Consider the following 17,068-nt stretch of genomic DNA (forward strand, 5'->3'; position numbering starts at 1 on the left):
TGCAGTCAGATAGACCTGGTCTGAGTCTTGGCCCTTTTGCTTCCTAGTGTGTGAATTTACCTTAAGTCCCTTCATTTCTGAGCCTCAGTTTCCTCACTGGCACAGGAGAGAAAGCCTTTGCTTCACCATCATACGTAACACAAAAGGAAGGTATCACAAGTGCCTGTACCATGCCAGCTTACTAGCAGAATTGCTATTATGTCCTACACTGGGAAATAAATTGGCTTTTAATTTGTTCCAAACTTTCTTCTTTTAAGCAAGCACCAGGGGTGCTTCTAATCCTCTGACTCTGAGCCTCTGGGACTAGGGGAGTAAGAGTGCTCTTTGGATGTTCCGTGCCCCTGTCACCAGGCCTGGATCTCGCAGACACACAGCATCCAAGCCTCAGCCATTTCAGCTGCCCTCAGAGAGGCAGCTCAGCTTTGCCCCCAGGTAGTTTGGGCTGCAGGCTGCCAGGGATGTATGTCCACGCTCAGACCTGCACACGGGGCACCTGTCCCTGTATCCACAGGTACGCTGACTAGCACCCACACATAGATAATGGGCTCAGAGGCCAGCTCGTGCAGTCGAGCAGGTGCGTGCCACCTGTCCCTCTGCTAAGACTGCAGACAAAGGAGCCCACAGCCATGGTGCCCCGTGTCCACACACAGTGCATGTTCTCCCTGGAGCCCTCCCAGCACTGGGGAGAGGAGGACCAAGGGGACTGTGGCAGTTCTAGCGCATTTGTTTACCTGAAAACACTGGGAAGGGGTGTGTACACGTGCAAGTGTGTGAGGGGATCAGATTCCTTTAACACTGCCACAGAACGTGCTTTTTTAGAGTGTATTTCAGTCTGTCATATACGTTTATTTCTGTAGTTCTTGAGTAATGTCTGCTCACCCAGTCAGAAGCTCCGTGAGGGGCAGTCTTGCTCACCACTGTCCCTCCAGTGCCCAGCTCAGGGCCTGGCCCAGGACCGGCAGTCCACAATGTGTGCTGAGGTGGACCCTTTCACCAGACCCCCGGGCAGGGGGCGGGGGGATCTCCCAGTCTAATCCTTTCTCCTTCCCTCTCCTGGTGGGTAAGGCTGTGTTTCACAGGACTCCTCCTTCTCCAGGGAAGCCCCCTCCACCCTCTGCACTGTGGCCCCCACCTCAGCCTGGTCACCTGGAATGACGATGTCTCCGAGTCCCAGCATGGCAAAATTGTCCGCTTCCAGGCCCTTCTCCAGCAGATCCTGGGGAAACACCACTGCAGGGGGAGGCAGGGATGCGAGGAGGTGGTGAGAGCCCAGCTCACTCTGACTCCTAGCCCTCCACCTCTGGTGTATGGAACTTACACACTTGCATTTCTGGGTGGGGGGATGGGAATGGGGAGCTGAGAGGATGTCGAAGGGCTGAAGGGCAATGTCTCCATCTGGAATCACAGCTGGTTAGAGCAGGGAAGAATCTAGGATCACCTAGGCTAAAGGTTTAATGCCTTTATTCAGCTGTAACTCACATGTCATACAATTTCAATGCCCTTTTATAGCTAAAACTCTGGTTAAATGGGATTGACCCTAAAGCCTAGTATATAAAAGATCAAACAGCCCACACGGTGCTGGCATCTAATAGGCTTTGCATCTCACTGCAGCTGGGGTGTGGACAGACCCTTGTTCTGAAGCAGGGAGAGCTTGGGCTACAGGTTGTTTCTGTTATCTGCTGAGGGTGAAGAGGTCACATAGCTATAAATTCCTTGCTTAGAGCCCCTTACTCAGAAATCCTGCTGGCCAGCTTGTTTGAATAAATACAGATTGAGAGAAATGCCTCCCTGTATGTCCAGTTATGGCAAGAGGCAGCTGTAGCTGGATTTCATCCATGGGCGCCTGGAGCAGAGAGCAGTTATGTGTGGGCTTCAGGGTCAGACTGTGTGGGTCTGAATCCTGGCTCTGCTGTGTGACTGCACAGGTTACTTAGCTGCTCTGGGTCTTGGTTGTCTCACCTATAAAATGGGTACAACAGCTGAACTGACCCCATAGGGTTGTGGTGAGGATTAGGTGATTTGCACACATTGTTAACTGCTCCTCATGCCTTCTTTACTAACCCAGTCCTGCTTTTGTGGGGGGCCGCCCTCCCAGGGGATGAATCGAGTGTGGCATAAAGCTAAGACAATCAGGACAATCTGGTCCCCAAATTCCTGACTTCCCTTGCAGCTAGGAGTGGTCATGTGACCCAGCTCTGGCCAATGGTACGTAAGCAGAGGTAAGCTGGGGGTTCTGGGCAAGCTTGTGCTTCCCTAATGAATTGTACAGAGGCCCTTCCTTGTCTGCTTCTTCCTGCCTTGAATGCACAATCACAGTGATTTACAGCTCTCCTCATCTGATCCTCCCAAACCTGGTGCCGTTCAATTCTGAGTGGCAGATGTGGAAACCAGGGCCCATGGAGGTGAAGTCTCTTCCCTCAGGCCACGTAGCCAGCGAACGTCACATCTGGGATTCAAGTCCAGGCCTCCTGACTTCAGCATCTGTCCACTTAACCACTCTGTTAGACTGCCTCTCAGCTCCACTCCTAGCAGTGGAGGGCAACGGGCTTTCTCCCCAAGCCAGAAAACCAAATTTCAAGCACCAGAAACCAGAGATGACTGTCATTTCCCTGTTCAGAGTCTTCCAATGGCTCATCCACTGCCTACTGGGCAGTGTCCAGGCTCCTTGACGTGCCATCCTTGGCTTCCCCATATCTGGCCTCTTTTCTGCTGCTCCCCTAAACTCAGCCACATTCCCTCCCCGATTCTCTGCTCCCTCCATACATTTTCCTAATTGTAGCCCTTGGCTGAAGCTGTACGCTCTTTCAAATGCCCCTACTGCCCCTGCATGCTTGGTAAACGCATATTCATCCTTCGTGACCCAGGAAAGCTGTCCTGACACCTTGGCTGGGTTCATCCATCACAGCACGTACGGCATAGCTGCTCTTCTTTCTGGCTTGCCCAGCATCTGTTCTCTTGCTCTGAAGAACTGCCCTCACCTTACACCCTTGGTTCTGGGAGGCTGCTGATTCAAATACTCTGCCCTCAGGCACTGGAGAGGGCAGTGACCCTGGCCTTTCCACCACTCCCAGCTGGAATGCCTAGCTCACGGGCCAGGCCAGGCTCCATGGGTTCATCCAAGCCAAAGCTGGGAGAAACTTGTTTTCCTCTAGGGTCGCTGAGCTGCGACTGCAGCAGCTAGGAACAACGAGTGGCCACCAACCTCTCTCCAGCTCACAGAGAGGACCTGTGTGCATCAGGGGAGAGTCAGACCGTGAGGAGGACAGCCATTTCTTGACTCTTGGGGCTGACTCCACCCCATCTGCCCGCTGCCCAAGCAGCACTCCTCGTGGAGCTGTGATGTCTTCCTGACAGGATCCCCCTGCTTCCTTCCATCATGCCTGATTCCGTTCCTCCTCTTTGGGTCTTGTGATGCCAGGAGGTGATTCTTGATTAGTCTAAGGCTTAAACTCCAAGCTCATCATGCTTTTCCCATCCCCCTTGATGATGAATGACAGAATCGGGCCTGTGACCCAATTCTGGTCAGTGAAATATGAGAGAGGCTACAGGGGGATTTGGGGAAAAACATCCCTCTCTGATGAAAGAGAGACATAAAGTTCCCCCTTTCTGCCCCTGAACATGTTGAGAATGGTGGGGTGGAGGGCTGAGGTGACCTTGGCTCTTGGCAACGCCACTGAGGGTCAGAAACCCAACTCTAGATGCTCTGCCACTGGGCTTGCTGCAGTGCGAAATAACAACATTTCCACTTTTTTTTTTTTTTTTTTGCCACGCAGCACGGCATGCAGGATCTTAGTTCCCTGACCAGGGATTGAACCCGCTTCCCCTGCAGTGGAAGTGCGGAGTCTTAACCATTGGACCGCCAAGGAAGTCTCCACATTCTTTACAGATGCTTGTAGGTGGGCTTTCTAATATTTATAACAATGGATACACTGAAGAACAAAATCAGGGCAGTGTGAGAGGCGTGGGGCAGACAGCACCTGATATTTATGTGCCAAAGGGATCCAGGGAGGGGGCTCCAGGTCTTGGCGTGGGGGGTCTCCTCCTCTGGAGGCCCCTGCCTGCCCTGCACAGGCTGCGTTAGACACCCCTCTCTGTGCTCGCCCCCATTCCAGCTCGTCCCACAGCGCCACGCACTGTGACCAGACGGCCGGAGGCCAGGGCCTGGGAGGAGGATGGCTGTGCAGGAACACAGTGGACGAATCAAAGGGGAGAAGGAAACCAGGCTGGAGACACAGGGGAGCTTGGAGGAGGAAGAGCTAAGGGAGGGTACGGACCAAAACAGGGACCACGAGGGGATGGGCCACCAGGGTGGGGGCAGATGGGCTCCCCATGGTGGGGTGGTCACTTACATTTTATTGGTGCCTCAAAGGACTTGGCCACTGTCACCATCACATTGGTGCCAAATACCTAGAAGGAGAAGAGAGGAGTCTGGAGGGAGGTGAGGGCTGGGTGGGAAGGAATGGCTGTGCTTGGGCTTCTCAATGTGCTGCTGCCTGAGACGGGCGGGAAAGGGGCAGGGAGCCAGGAAGGGCTCCACAGCAGATGTGAAGTTGAGATGAGGTGGCCCCCGACACTGGCCATGTGGACACTTCACGGGGCTCCTTGTTCTAGGTAGCAACGAGGGGCAATTCCAAGGAGTTGGTAAAGGGCCTCTGATGGCCCCGGCCAGGCATCCTATGTTAGTTCAGGGGTCTGCCCCTCCCAAGAGAGAAAGTCCTCCAGCACCACGCACTTAAGGGGAGAAGAGGCTGCCTGAGGCCATGGAAAGGGTGCCTGAGTCAGGCTGCCCTCGATCCCTCAGCAGGGCCCCTCAGAGTGAGCGTGGCAGGTCTCTTGGCCCAGGGCTGGCACGCAGCCTACGTCCTCAGTCGGTGCCTTGCTCACCAGTGTCCACTCATCTGCTTTAACCACACCTGCCTCAATGTCTCTGAGCCTCAGCTCGCTTGCCGGAGAGACACAGGATAAGCAATACCCCTGCTGGGGCCACCATGAGGAAGAGAGGGCGGCTGGAAGGCACTGGGCATAGGGTGGGCTCTCAGCAAGTGCGGACCCTGCTCTCTCATCCATTCCACAGCTGAGGGCACTGGGCCCAGGAAGGACCTGCTCTGTGGTCTTACCTCCAGGTCAGGGCAGCTTCCCTCTATCAGACGACCGCTGCTTGGGCCAGAGACAGGGGAGGAGGAGGCGAGGGGGCCCGGTAGCCAGACATCCTTTGCATCCCTGCCCAACTCACCCAGAAGATATCGTAGATGAAGAGCCCGCCCAGCAGGATGCAGCCGGTGCTGACGTTGTTCAGGTGCAGGAGCTCCACCCCGTTAAGGGAAAAGGCCAGGCCGAAGAGGTTGTTGGCAATCCAGTGCTGGGGAAAGATGTGAGTGAGACCAGATCTCCTGCCCCCAAGCTGCCCCTCAGGCGCTTCCCCCAACACTGCCCCGGGCCCTGGCTACTTACCTTCCTCAGCAGGTACCAGACGCCAACGATGCTGCTCAGGCCCAGGCACACCAGGTCCTTGGTGTCAAACTCATAATTGATGATCTCTGGGCAGAGAGGCCGGGTAAGTCCACTCCCCGGGGCGGGGCTGCCCCTCCCACCTGTCAGCCCCTGGACGGAGGAGGGCATGGCTGTGGGCTCTGTCAGAGATCCACAGGTTGGGGGTGCTCACTAGAGCCCCCCCACCAGCCCCTCCAATTTCCTAGAGGAGGGAATGGAGGCCCAGAGAGAACCCAGGCCTGACACAGGGTCAGTGGGAGGTGGTTCGTGGTGCTGGAAGCACGGGCTCTGTGCTTGTAGCCGGGCGACCTCGGGGGAGGCAGTTCCCTCTCTGAGTTTCAGTTTCCTCATCTGTAAAAAGGGGATCACAGCACCTCCCTGACAGGACTGCTGTGGGGAGCGAGTGAGATGGCCCTTACACAGCGCTCAGCATGGAGCCTGCACACAGCGGGTGCTCAATCAATGCTGACTGCACCGAGCCCAAGGCTTTCGCAAGGTCCCAGTTCATTCAGGAATCTTTCTACTGTGCCACCAAAGGAATCAAGAAGCTTGCTGGCAGCGCTGTGTCAGCAGCACAGGAGGAGGAAGGTAAGAGAGGGAGGCCTGGAGAAGCAGCAGGCGGGAGGCCCCCAGGCTGCTCTGGTGGGGAGCCTGTGGCAGACGTCCTGATGTTAGACCCCTTCTCCACCACCTCCAAGTGTCCTACTAAGGAAGCCCAGAGAGGCGGTGGATCTTGCCCAGGGTCACAGAGCACAGCATTTCCTTTCAGATTCCAGACTGTAGCAGACTGCTGGTTGGCCCCAGTTGTTGTTCTCTCCTTTGAGCTAACAATACCCTGATGATTTTCAACTGGACACAAGGCCAACTAGCTCTCGGCCACATTTTCTAGCTTCCCTTTAGCTAAATGGACCCGTGATACAGTTGTCTCTCCTTCTTTCGGGAGGGCCCGTGGAGCAACGGTGCGCTATTCTGGACCCGCGGGCCCCCGAGTGCGGCAGAGCACAAAACAGGTGAAAAAACTCAACAGTCACTGACTGGGCACAGATGCCTAGAAATGCACAAAGGAATCCTGCTCTCCAGGATCTGCATATAAAATCGCTGCTCTCCAGGGACAAGGCAGAACATGCTAGGCACATTCACAAGTGTGACATTCACAAGCTCAGACTTTGACACAAGAGAGAAATACCTTCCATCTGGCCAAGCCGTTGATAATCCTGTCACAGCAGTAGAACCCACAACCTAACTAACCCACGTGACCCAGGCTTTCCCCAATTCCCTACGGTTTTCATTTTTTCGAAAGCCACGGAACTCCCCTTTCAAATCTTAGGTGGGGAATAATCACACTAAAAATTGACATGATAAAAACAGCCACGAGAGCCAACTGTTTACTGTTTACTATGAGTCAGGCGGTGTGCTGAATGCTTTCCACTCATCACTTACTCACAGTCCTAACAACATGCCTATAAGGGAGGTACTAGATAATGATGTTCATTTTACAGATGAAAAAAAAACAAAAACAAAAAAACCCCAACAAAACCACTCAAGGCTCAGAGAGGTAACGGTGTGCACCCAGCAGCAGAGCTGGGATGTGATCCCAGAGCCCACCTTTTCCATCACTCGCTGTACCGGGGAGTCCCAGTATTGGAGAGACAAAGGCGGGGATGGGGGAAGACACCCAAGGCAGGGGAAAGTGGGCAGCACTCACCTTCCTTGTTCTCCCCAGAGCCCTGGGTGAAGAGCAGCTGGTACTGTCGATTTGGGAAGTTGGCTGGAAAAAACTTATTCATGAAGGGGCTGGAAGGAAAGACAAAGCAGGTTGGCAAACAGAGCCCCCATGGGCAACAGTCACTGATGCCAGCCCCCAGGCATCTGTTTACAAACTGTTATCTCCCAACAGCCTCACAGCTGCCCTGAGAGGTAGGTGTTATTGTGCCCATTGTACAGATGTGGAAACACAGGCCCTCAGAGGGCAAGTGACTGCCCAGGTCACATAGGAAGTCAATATCTGAGCTGAGACCTGAACGTAGGTCTCTGGATTCCTAGTGCTTCCATACTGCCTCCTAGTTATCACCGAAGAAACACAAAGCAGAGGCAGACTTTCACATAAAACACAGTTTTTAGGAGAGCAATGGATTCCAAAGTCTAGTTTATGTACCGTCTGTATCAGGGTCCCTTGTCAAGAATGCATATTCTGGCTCAAGCCTGAGTAGGGCAAGTCCTCATTCTTGAAGGAGACCCACTGAGTCTAGGCAGATGGCAGAGCTGAAATGAGGTGCCAACCAGCAGCCTGGGGTGAGATCTGACTCCTTAGAGGGTCAGCATGCCTGGGCCCCATACTGCTTAGGAGGCTGGAAGGCTAGCAGCCGAGAGGGGCTCATTAACCTCAGATGGTCCTAGATAAACCACTTTCTCCTTGCCGGCTCCCGCCCAGCCAAAGGCAGCTGACCTGGCCTGGTCCAGAGTAAAGCAGAGGATGCAGCAACCATGGCCAGGCCCACAGAGGGAAAGAAGATCTGCAGCCCTCTCTCCTGGGCTGGAGGTAGAGAGGTAGATGGGTGAGGAGGCATGAATTCTGTTTTTTTTTTTTTAAAAATAAATTCATTTATTTATTTATTTTTGGCCGTGTTGGGTCTTGGTTGCTGCGTGTGGGCTTTTTCTCTAGTTGCGACAAGTGGGGGCTACTCTTTGCTGCGGTGCGTGGGCTTCTTGTTGCGGTGGCTTCTCTTGTTGTGGAGCACGGGCTCTAAGGCATGCAGGCTTCAGTAGCTGTGGCACCCAGGCTCAGCAGTTGTGGCTCGCGGGCTCTGGAGCGCAGGCTCAGTAGTTGTGGCACACGGGCTTAGTTGCTCCGCGGCATCTGGGATCTTCCAGGACCAGGGCTCAAACCCGTGTCCCCTGCATTGGCAGGTGGACTCTTAACCACTGCGCCACCAGGGAAGTCCCATGAATTCTGCTTTTGACTCTAGGAACGGAAAGATAAACCCCTTGTCCCAATTCCTCAGAAGTCTCTGTTTATTCCCAAAGCCATTCAGATGTGTTCAATGTGGCAAATCAAAGCTGCAGTGTTCCTTTGCATTTTGAGGCTATTAGAGACTTTCCATTAAAATGTCCATCCAATCACTCTTTCAAAGGTAGCCTGTTAAACTATTTTAATGTTTTTTAAACCCCATAAAAATCTAGCACCCTCCTCTTTCTCTCTAGCACTCAGTAGGCCAGCCGGAGTTGACTATAAAGTACACTATTCTGGTTTGAGGGGATTTGTTTTAACTATTTCCTTTAATTTTCAGTTTCCCAGAACACTTAGCTATGTTGACATGAGGCAATTCCTTCTAGGTGATCCCTTAAATATTATACAAACTATGCCAACACAGACAAAGCATAAACAGTATAATGTGAATTACTGTTACCTGCACCTCTTATTTCAACAATAAGCATGGTGTCAGCTTTGTAATCCAACTAAAAGGAATTAAATTTGGGGAAAAAAAAGAATGCATATTCCTGGACTCTCTTCCAGACCTATTAAGGCAGATGACCTGATGGACACCCCACTCCATGACCTGTTAGGTCTGGGATTTTTACAAACTCAGCCGGACTCGATCAGCTAGATGAATCACAGCCCCCTGGGTGGGGGCAACCTCATTCACTCCTTCCGTGAGGCCCCTGTTGCTCACGGTGGGCTTGGCCTCGCCTCTGGAAGCATTCTGATTACTCAGCATGGTCCACTTCCTGGCCAGGCAGGGAGCAGAGACTTTCTTTTCCGGGTCACCTTCAGAGCGGGAACAGAAAACCAGGGGCTTCTGCTCAGCCTGGTGCGGCAGCATCGTGGAGTGGACACAAGCTTGGGGGGCCCAGCCCCGACACGTGCTCTGCCACGTGAGGCCCTGGGCGAGCCACTTTAGTGGCTCAGTCTCCTTGGTTGTATGTGGGGATAATACCACCTGACTCAAAGGGTTGCTGTAAAGGTAGGAGAGAAGCTGGGGAGAAGTTTAGCCCAGCACTGGATCCTCAACAGGGGTCATAAGAACTGTGAGTGTCCATCATCACTGGCACTTGTCCAGAGCCTGAGCTCGAAAGCATTTGGCAACACCAGATCAGACCGACAACGACTGATGGGGTAGGCAAATCCAGAATGGTGCTCCCAGCTGTAGGAAAATGGACCCAGGCCAAGTGGTACCCAGGGCACAGTGGTAAAGGCAGGGAAAAGGGAGCTGTCCAAGACCCTGGGGCTTGGAGGAAGAAAATATGGATTAAGAACCATCTCTGGGCCTCAGTTTCCCCACTTGTCCAACAGCCAATCCCTCCCGGTCTGCAGGGCTGTGGCGTGAATGATGAGAGGGCTTCATGATTATGTGGAGACATGGTCAAAACAAGGATGCAATTGGGAGTGGGTTTCTACAAGTGGGCTCTGAGCAGGTGGGAGGCAGCAGCAGGTGGATGAGGCTGGAAGCTACTTTCAGCTCAGTTTGCTGAATCACTTTTAGGGAGTTTGAAGCCAGAGGGTGTGTGCAGAGGCAGAGAGAAGGACTGAGGTGCTAAGCCCTTCACTCTAGCCTGGCATCTGCCTTAGGAGCTCAACCAGCAGAATGCAGTGGTTAAGAGTATGGACTCTGGAGCCAGGCTTCCTGGGTTCAACACCTGGCCCTGCCACTGAGCTGTGTGACCTTGGCAAAGTTACTTAACTGTTCTGTGCAACTGTTTCCTCATTTGGAACACTATAACAATATCTTTCTATAGGGATATTAAGAGGATTATATGAATGCTTGGTACCCTGTAAGCTTAACTGCAGCTTCAACTCCAAGTAGGAAGTCTCTAGACTGATGTCTTTGTTATCTCGAGAAAAGAGGGGCTGCTGGGTAACATATGGTAAGAGTCAAGCAACCTGGCCGGTGTGAGCCTGCGTTGAGGGCAGGGGTCCCGACTTATTGCCTTCACTACACTCATGCCAGGCTTGGGGCCTGGGAGGCAGCTAGCAAATGCCTGTGGAACACCTCTGAATGCGGGCTTTTGCAGCAGGCAGAGACTCCTTCTGGCCCTCAATGGCTCATGCCAAGCCTAAAGGTCACTGCTTCCTGCTGGGAAACCACATCCTGGTGCCCTTCTCCCCTGGGGGTGAAGGCAAGGGTCAGTGAAACAGGTGATGTGGCCTCGCCCCCCTGGGGTGGCAGATTTTGGTCTTATGAACCTTTTCGTCTAAAGGTCATCTGGTGGGATATGAACTCAGAGGTGATAAAAATAAGCTGTGGTTCCCTTGGGAGGAAGGATATTGGCACGGGCTTGAGTCTTGGTGACCGTACAAGGTGAAGGCAGGCTGTGAGCCCTTGCCTTCCTCCAAAACCTCAAGCTGTGCTATCTTTCCAGGGAGGCTTGAGGCGGCCGGGGGAAGTGGAAGGAATCCCATGAGCGTCTCTGCCTGGGCTACCCAGCTCCGGGCTCAGCTTCTACGGCCTCTCAGCAGGCCTCTCCTCTGCCAGTCCTCCGGAGGCCACAGGCCCACCAGAGAGGGTGCCCAGGCCCCTGTCTTTAAGTTCTGTCTCCCCTTCACTTTTGCCAGACCGGAAAGAATACCTGGCCGTGGAGTTAGACAGACCTGGGCTCAAAACCTCACTCTGCTCCTAGCAGCTACGAAGCTCTCTGAGCCTCAGTTTTCCTGTCTTGAATCTTTAGACCTTGTTTGGATCCTGAGGCAGGTCTGACTGAGTTTGTGGATACATATGAACAATTCATCAAAATTCTAACAACACTGTAGACTTCTTTGAGAAAATATTTAAGAAAATTCAATTTGATTGAAGAAAAGTAAATTTAATTCTTAGATCAACTACCTAAATAGCATGATTAAACTATGCCCTTCCCCTTTTCTACTAAAATTATTTTCATCTGATTCAGTTCTTTTCCATGTGCATTTTACAGTAATGATTTCTTTCATCCCAGCTTTCAGCCCGTATCCATTTTTTTCAGAGGATAGCTCGGACCCTGAATGGTGAGTACCCTTTATGCCCATGGCCACCCATTATTTTCATAAGGTCTAATCTTCCCAGGTCAAACTGTGTGCTCTAAATCTTATCAAGAAAATGATTCTTCTGTTAATTTTTAGTCACTAACAAATTTTACCATGTGCAGTTTTAGTTGCTTTGGTTCTACTTTCTTTGATAATTTCTAACAGTAAAAATTATGAATTGGTTAAAAGACAGACAACTGTTTCTTGGTTAATCCATGAGAAATTTGGGACAATGTTCCTCAGTTACTATTCTAAAAGGGAAAAAAAGGTCTCTGGTGTCAAAATGACACAGGCTCAAAATACTCTGCTCGTATTGATTGTAGGATTGTTGAGATAAAGTGAAATAATCAGCTCCTCAGCACATGGCCGAACAAAATATATTGGATTCTTGCACTCTGAGGTGGTGGCTGGGCTGTGGGGAGGACTGGGGTCTCACGGCTCTTGCAGATGCTGGGGGGTGGGGGGAGATCCAAACCAGCATGGGAAGTGACTGCTCCCACACCGGGCCACCAGGAAAGGAGAGGTCTGCCCTTTGAGGAAGGGTGACTGGGTCTGCCACTATCTTGCTGGGTCCCAGTCAGTCAGGCTCTCTGGGTTTTCACCCTAAAAGGATGGCGGGATTGGCGGGAGAGGGGGCGCTAGAACAAGGCCTTGTGGGTGAAGGTAGGTGTAGTTGAAGACAACACGGAACTCAGTCCCAGCTGTGTGAATTCGGGCCAGCCGCTCACTCTCAGTGCGCTTGGCACTTGCTCTGGGCACGTCACAGACGTGCTCACTTGATCCTTCCCACGCCCCTACAAGGAGGTACTTGCAGCATCTCCATTTTATAGGTGAAGAAACTGATGCTAGGAGAGCTTGAGTAACTTGCACAAATAACAGAGCCAGGCCTTGGTTCCAGGGCCATGTGCCTTTTGAGCCTATGCTCTTGACTTCCAGGGTCCTGCTCAGAGGAACGAGGCCAAACTCCCCCTGGCTCTCCAGGCTTCCGCGAGGATCCTGCTCTTTCTCTCTGACTGTTCTGGGAAGATCCCGCCTGCGCTGTCAATGTGCACAGACCTTCCAGCTCCTGGCCTGGTATCTCCCTCCTACACCCTCTTCCGGGTTTCCTACCCTTCGGAGTTGAGTTCAAGTTGTGTTCCTGTCTTCTGGGAACTTTTCCTGGTCTGCTGACCTCCTCTGTGGTTCTCAGCCCGAGGCTGTACCTCCTCAAGGGACCAGATGGAAATAGATTGAGATGCTTTTGTAGTCACAGTGAGGGGGTGTGCTGGGGGCACAACTCCCATTTGGTAAGCAGCCCCACCTGAGGAACAGTGGCTTAGACCCTTCATCCCCACTGAACTGAAACAGCATGTGGCAATCTGAGCAGGGTGGCAGTGAAAAGAGGATGGGCTCTGGGGCCACAGAAACTTAGGTTTGAATCTTGGCTCTGCTGCTTATCAGCTGTGTTGTCCTAGCAAATTTCTTAACCTCTCTGAGCTTCAGTTTCTGAATATAACAGGTAATAATAATAATAATAATAACAACGGCTAACACTTATTGAACACACTGAGTGCCAGATACTGTGCTAAAAGCTTTCCACATGACCCATAAGGAAGGTACTATCAGTTTTCTTCACGTTCAGGTGAGGAAATTGAGCCCAGAGAGATTAAGTAAACTGCCCAAAGTCACAGGGCTATTAAGTGGCAGAGTCTGGATTCAAAGTCAGATAGTGAAATTCCAGAGCCTGTGCTCCTAACTTCTCTCGATACTGCCTCGAGCTCTTAGGAGCTGAGACCACGTGTGAGAGGCCAGCTTAGTGCGTGTGCAGCAACTACGACACCTTGCAGGTGGCACTGGCATCACTCTTCTCAGTACTGTGACAACTACCATGACATTACTGTTCACAAATAACTTTCCCAACAACCGTGGTGGGAAATACCCACTGGATATTCTTACCATTCCTTGTAAAGAAACTGTGGCCCAGAGAGGTTATGGTTCTTGTTCTAGGTCACCCACGGTATAACACAGGGGAAAGATTCCCTTGGATTTTACAGCCAGGATTCAAACCTGGCTCTGAATGACGCCAAAGGTCATGTTCTCATCCGAGACCCTGTACTTGCTCTTGAGAAAGCTGCTTCAAATGTCGCAGAGATGCCTTCTGACCTGATGGTGTGGGACAGGGCCAGGATTCCCAGCACGAAGAAATACATGGACAGCAAGAGGTTGATGTACTCCTGGGAGAATATCTGAGGCAGAAATACAAAGAGAAACAGGAAGTCAGGGTTGCCAGTGGCTATGAGAAAACCAGAGTCCACGCTTCTCTTCTGGAGTTGGGGAATGGTGTCAGAAAGACTCTCAAATGGTACTGGGTGGGTGGGGGGGCTCCTAGTTTCTATGGTAACGGGAAAAAGGGAAGGAACTTCAAGCCCTCAGATGCACCTCCCAAAGGAGTCTGTAGGTTTGCGCTTCGTGGCTCCATTATTTGCAGACAGGCAGTATTGTGTGCGTGTCGAGGGTCCTGCATGGGGGAGGGGAGTCTGAAGTTCAGAGTCCCAAGAGAGCGGTCTGAACCTCCGAATGCACTCTTCCAAGCTTCCTTCTCTCTGCTCAAAAATCTAGGGAGCCCCCTACAGCGGCCACCCAGTTATGAGTCATCTGCACCCTGTTCCATTCTCCATGCTCTTCTGGACGACCCCTCCCACAGTGATTCTGAAGCTCTGATGGCAGGCCCTCACAGCTGCTTCTTGGTCCTGTTGTTAGGTGAACCCAAGGAATGTTGTCTCTCACAGGGCTAAAGCCAGTGGTCACATGTTGTTAATTCTGGACTTCAGGCAGGCTGTGCCATATGGCTCCATGGTTGCTGCACTGTCTTTTTTTTCATAAATTTATTTATTTTTGGCTGTGTTGGGTCTTTGTTGCTGCGCATGGGCTTTCTCTAGTTGCGGCGAGTGGGGGCTACTCTTCGTCGCGGTGTGCGGGCTTCTCATTGCGGTGGCTTCTCTTGTGGAGCACGGGCTCTAGGTGCGCGGGCTTCAGTAGTTGTGGCACACGGGCTCAGCAGTTGTGGCACACGGGCTCAGCAGTTGTGGCACACGGGCTCAGCAGTTGTGGCTCACGGGCTCTAGAGCGCAGGCTCAGTAGCTGTGGCACACGGGCTTAGCTGCTCCGCGGCACGTGGGATCTTCCTGGACCAGGGCTCAGACCTGTGTCCCCTGCATTGACAGGCAGATTCTTAACCACTGCGCCACCAGGGCAGCCCTGCATCGTCTTCTAATTTGTTATCGTGAGGCTTTCTAACTGGGAGGGAATAATGTGCTGTGGTGTGGGGTCTGGGGCCACTGGCCACTCTCAAGTAGGGACCTGTTTAAACCTCTGTCTGATCCCCTCGATCCGCTGCTTAACGCCTCTCAGCAGCTTTCCTGTGCTCCCACGAGCTCAAGGCCCACATCCTCCCCTTGGTCTCTCATGCTCTCATGGTGACCACCGCAGGCCTCCTCAGCCGCTCCTTCTCGTTCTCCGTGCTGCGGCCACACTGGCCTTGTTGTGCCACATTCCCACCCAGGGGCAGCCCATGTACATGCCTCTCTGCTGCCCAGGACGCTCTCCTCTCCTCACCCAGGCTTCCAAGCAGTTTTCCTTGACGTGACCTCCGTTAATTCAGCTCACGTTTACCGACTGTCTGCTACGTGCAGTGAGTCGTGCTCAGCACTGGAATAGGCAGAAAAGTCCCTGCTCTCATGGAGTTCACGTGCCAGTGAGGGAGACTCTCAAGAGATGAACATGCAATACACTGTCCAGTGGAGGTGGGCGCTAAGAAGAAAAGCAAAGCAGTGCAAGGAGGCGGGGGGGGTGGCCATCAGACAGGTGGCCTGGGAAAGCCTCCGACACTGACTTCATTTAGGAGTAGAGCCCTTAACGAAGTAAGGGAGCAGCTGTGATACCTGGGGGAAGAGCCTTTGAGGTGGAGGGAAGGGTGAGTACAAAGGTCCTGAGGTGGGCATGCGTTCATGTGTGCAGGGGACGGTGAGGGCCTGTGGCCAGGAGCCAAGGTAGGAAGGAGAGTGTCAGGAGACGAGGCTGGGAAGGTAGGAGGGAGATGGACCGTGAAAAAGGCTTTAGCTTCGTCTGGGTAAGACAGGCCAGTACTGCAGGGCTGAGGGCAAGGCTGTGACCTGATCTGACGGCCTGAGAGGATCCCTCTGCTGCTGTGTAGAAGGCAGACTCCACAGGGCAAAAGTCAAGGCCGACAGCCCAGCGAAGAGTAAGCTGCATCCAGGAGGATGGTGTCCTGGGCTGGGGGGTAGGAGGGATGTGATGAGCCGGGGTCGGATCCCCGATCAGCTCTGGACTAGAGAAGTGGGTTGTGCCGAGGGCTGCGTGCTGAGGAGGGAGGAGCCCTTCTAGGGTTTTCGGCTGAGCAGTGAGGTGGATGAGGTGCTGTTGTCTGAGATGGGGGCTCGGGCAGGAGCAGATTCTTCTGTGCTCTTCTGGTGCCACAGACCTCGCCTTCACACCACTTTCTAGGACTGTCACTTCACATTTATCTGTGTGACTGCTTGACTGGTGTCTGTCTCCACCACTTAACAGGAAGCTCCTTGAGGGCAGGGGTGGGCCCGCTGTTTTTCTCACTGCAGTGTCCCCAGCACCCAGCACAGGATCTGGTGTGTGTTTGTGGAATGACCGAATGGACGAGCACATCAGTGGCTGCAACGTGAATGCTCCTATCCACACAGGCGTGTGGACCGTGCTTACCCGTGAACACACGGTGTCCTCCCACACAGTGTTCTTTCAACGTGGGCCCTGGGGAGAAATTTCTCTCTGGCCACACCTTTGAGCTTCTGGTCGGCTTGACCGTGTGGACTATGAATTGTGCACCAAGTCTCACTTTCTTTGTGCTTTGGCTGCTAGAAAATCAGAGTCACGCCTGTGTCAGAGGCACTTCTGGCAAGAGTACAAGTCTTTAGACTTTAGAGCATGGGGTCTGGGTATGGTCCTCACCCAAATCTTCACTGTCTTTTCCTATTTTATTTTTTCTCCTTTACGCCAGTTTCTTCCTTTATTATTTTTCTTATGCTGTTGGATTTAATTTTTATACGCTGCCTCAAAGCAATCAGGTTTAAATGAGGTGGGATAAGGTAAATTTTATGATTTTGAGAAATGCAACAAACTCCAGTGCCCCAACCAGGAAAGGAGGAGGAAAGGGGCAGAGTGAGAGCCACTGTTAAGCAAACCACAACCAGCGGTCAGTCTGGAGTTTGGGAGGGATCTGGTGGCCGTGTTATCCAGGCAGCTGCCTTTCAGACATCTCAACAAGGACACTCTGGTGACTTGGGAGGAGGTATGCTGTGTCCTCTGGCACAGGCTGGGGCTTACCTGCCTGGAGAGGAGGACAGGCTGAGCAACAGGCGTCCGGAGCCTTAAATAAAAATGTTCACACCCTCTGCTGCCAGAAAGTCCTTTCTGGGGAATCTAGCCTAAGGAGAGAATCCTAAATACTAAAAATGTTAGATGGTCCTGAGGCAAAGGCCTGGGTGTATATTCCTAGCACTCAGCACAGCAGAGACTCGAGAAATATCTGCCAAAAGCCAAGTCAGAGGCAATGAG

At 52.5% G+C, this 17,068-nt stretch overlaps 1 protein-coding gene across 3 annotated transcripts in view; it reads right to left on the bottom strand.

Moving 5' to 3' along the window:
• The window catches only part of HM13 (histocompatibility minor 13), a 40,634-nt gene that overhangs the window by 14,053 nt on the left and 9,513 nt on the right, over positions 1-17,068 (bottom strand). For all 3 annotated transcript variants that reach the window (XM_068565408.1, XM_068565406.1, XM_068565407.1), the window contains exons 3-8: positions 13,628-13,710; positions 7,196-7,284; positions 5,452-5,537; positions 5,234-5,359; positions 4,350-4,407; positions 1,147-1,230 (exon numbers count right to left, since the gene is read on the bottom strand). In XM_068565408.1, the coding sequence (XP_068421509.1) occupies positions 1,147-1,230; positions 4,350-4,407; positions 5,234-5,359; positions 5,452-5,537; positions 7,196-7,284; positions 13,628-13,710 (526 nt within the window). The remainder of the gene's footprint in view (positions 1-1,146; positions 1,231-4,349; positions 4,408-5,233; positions 5,360-5,451; positions 5,538-7,195; positions 7,285-13,627; positions 13,711-17,068) is intronic.

Source organism: Eschrichtius robustus, chromosome 16 (genome assembly GCF_028021215.1).
Source record: "Eschrichtius robustus isolate mEscRob2 chromosome 16, mEscRob2.pri, whole genome shotgun sequence".
NCBI classification, from domain to species: domain Eukaryota; kingdom Metazoa; phylum Chordata; class Mammalia; order Artiodactyla; family Eschrichtiidae; genus Eschrichtius; species Eschrichtius robustus.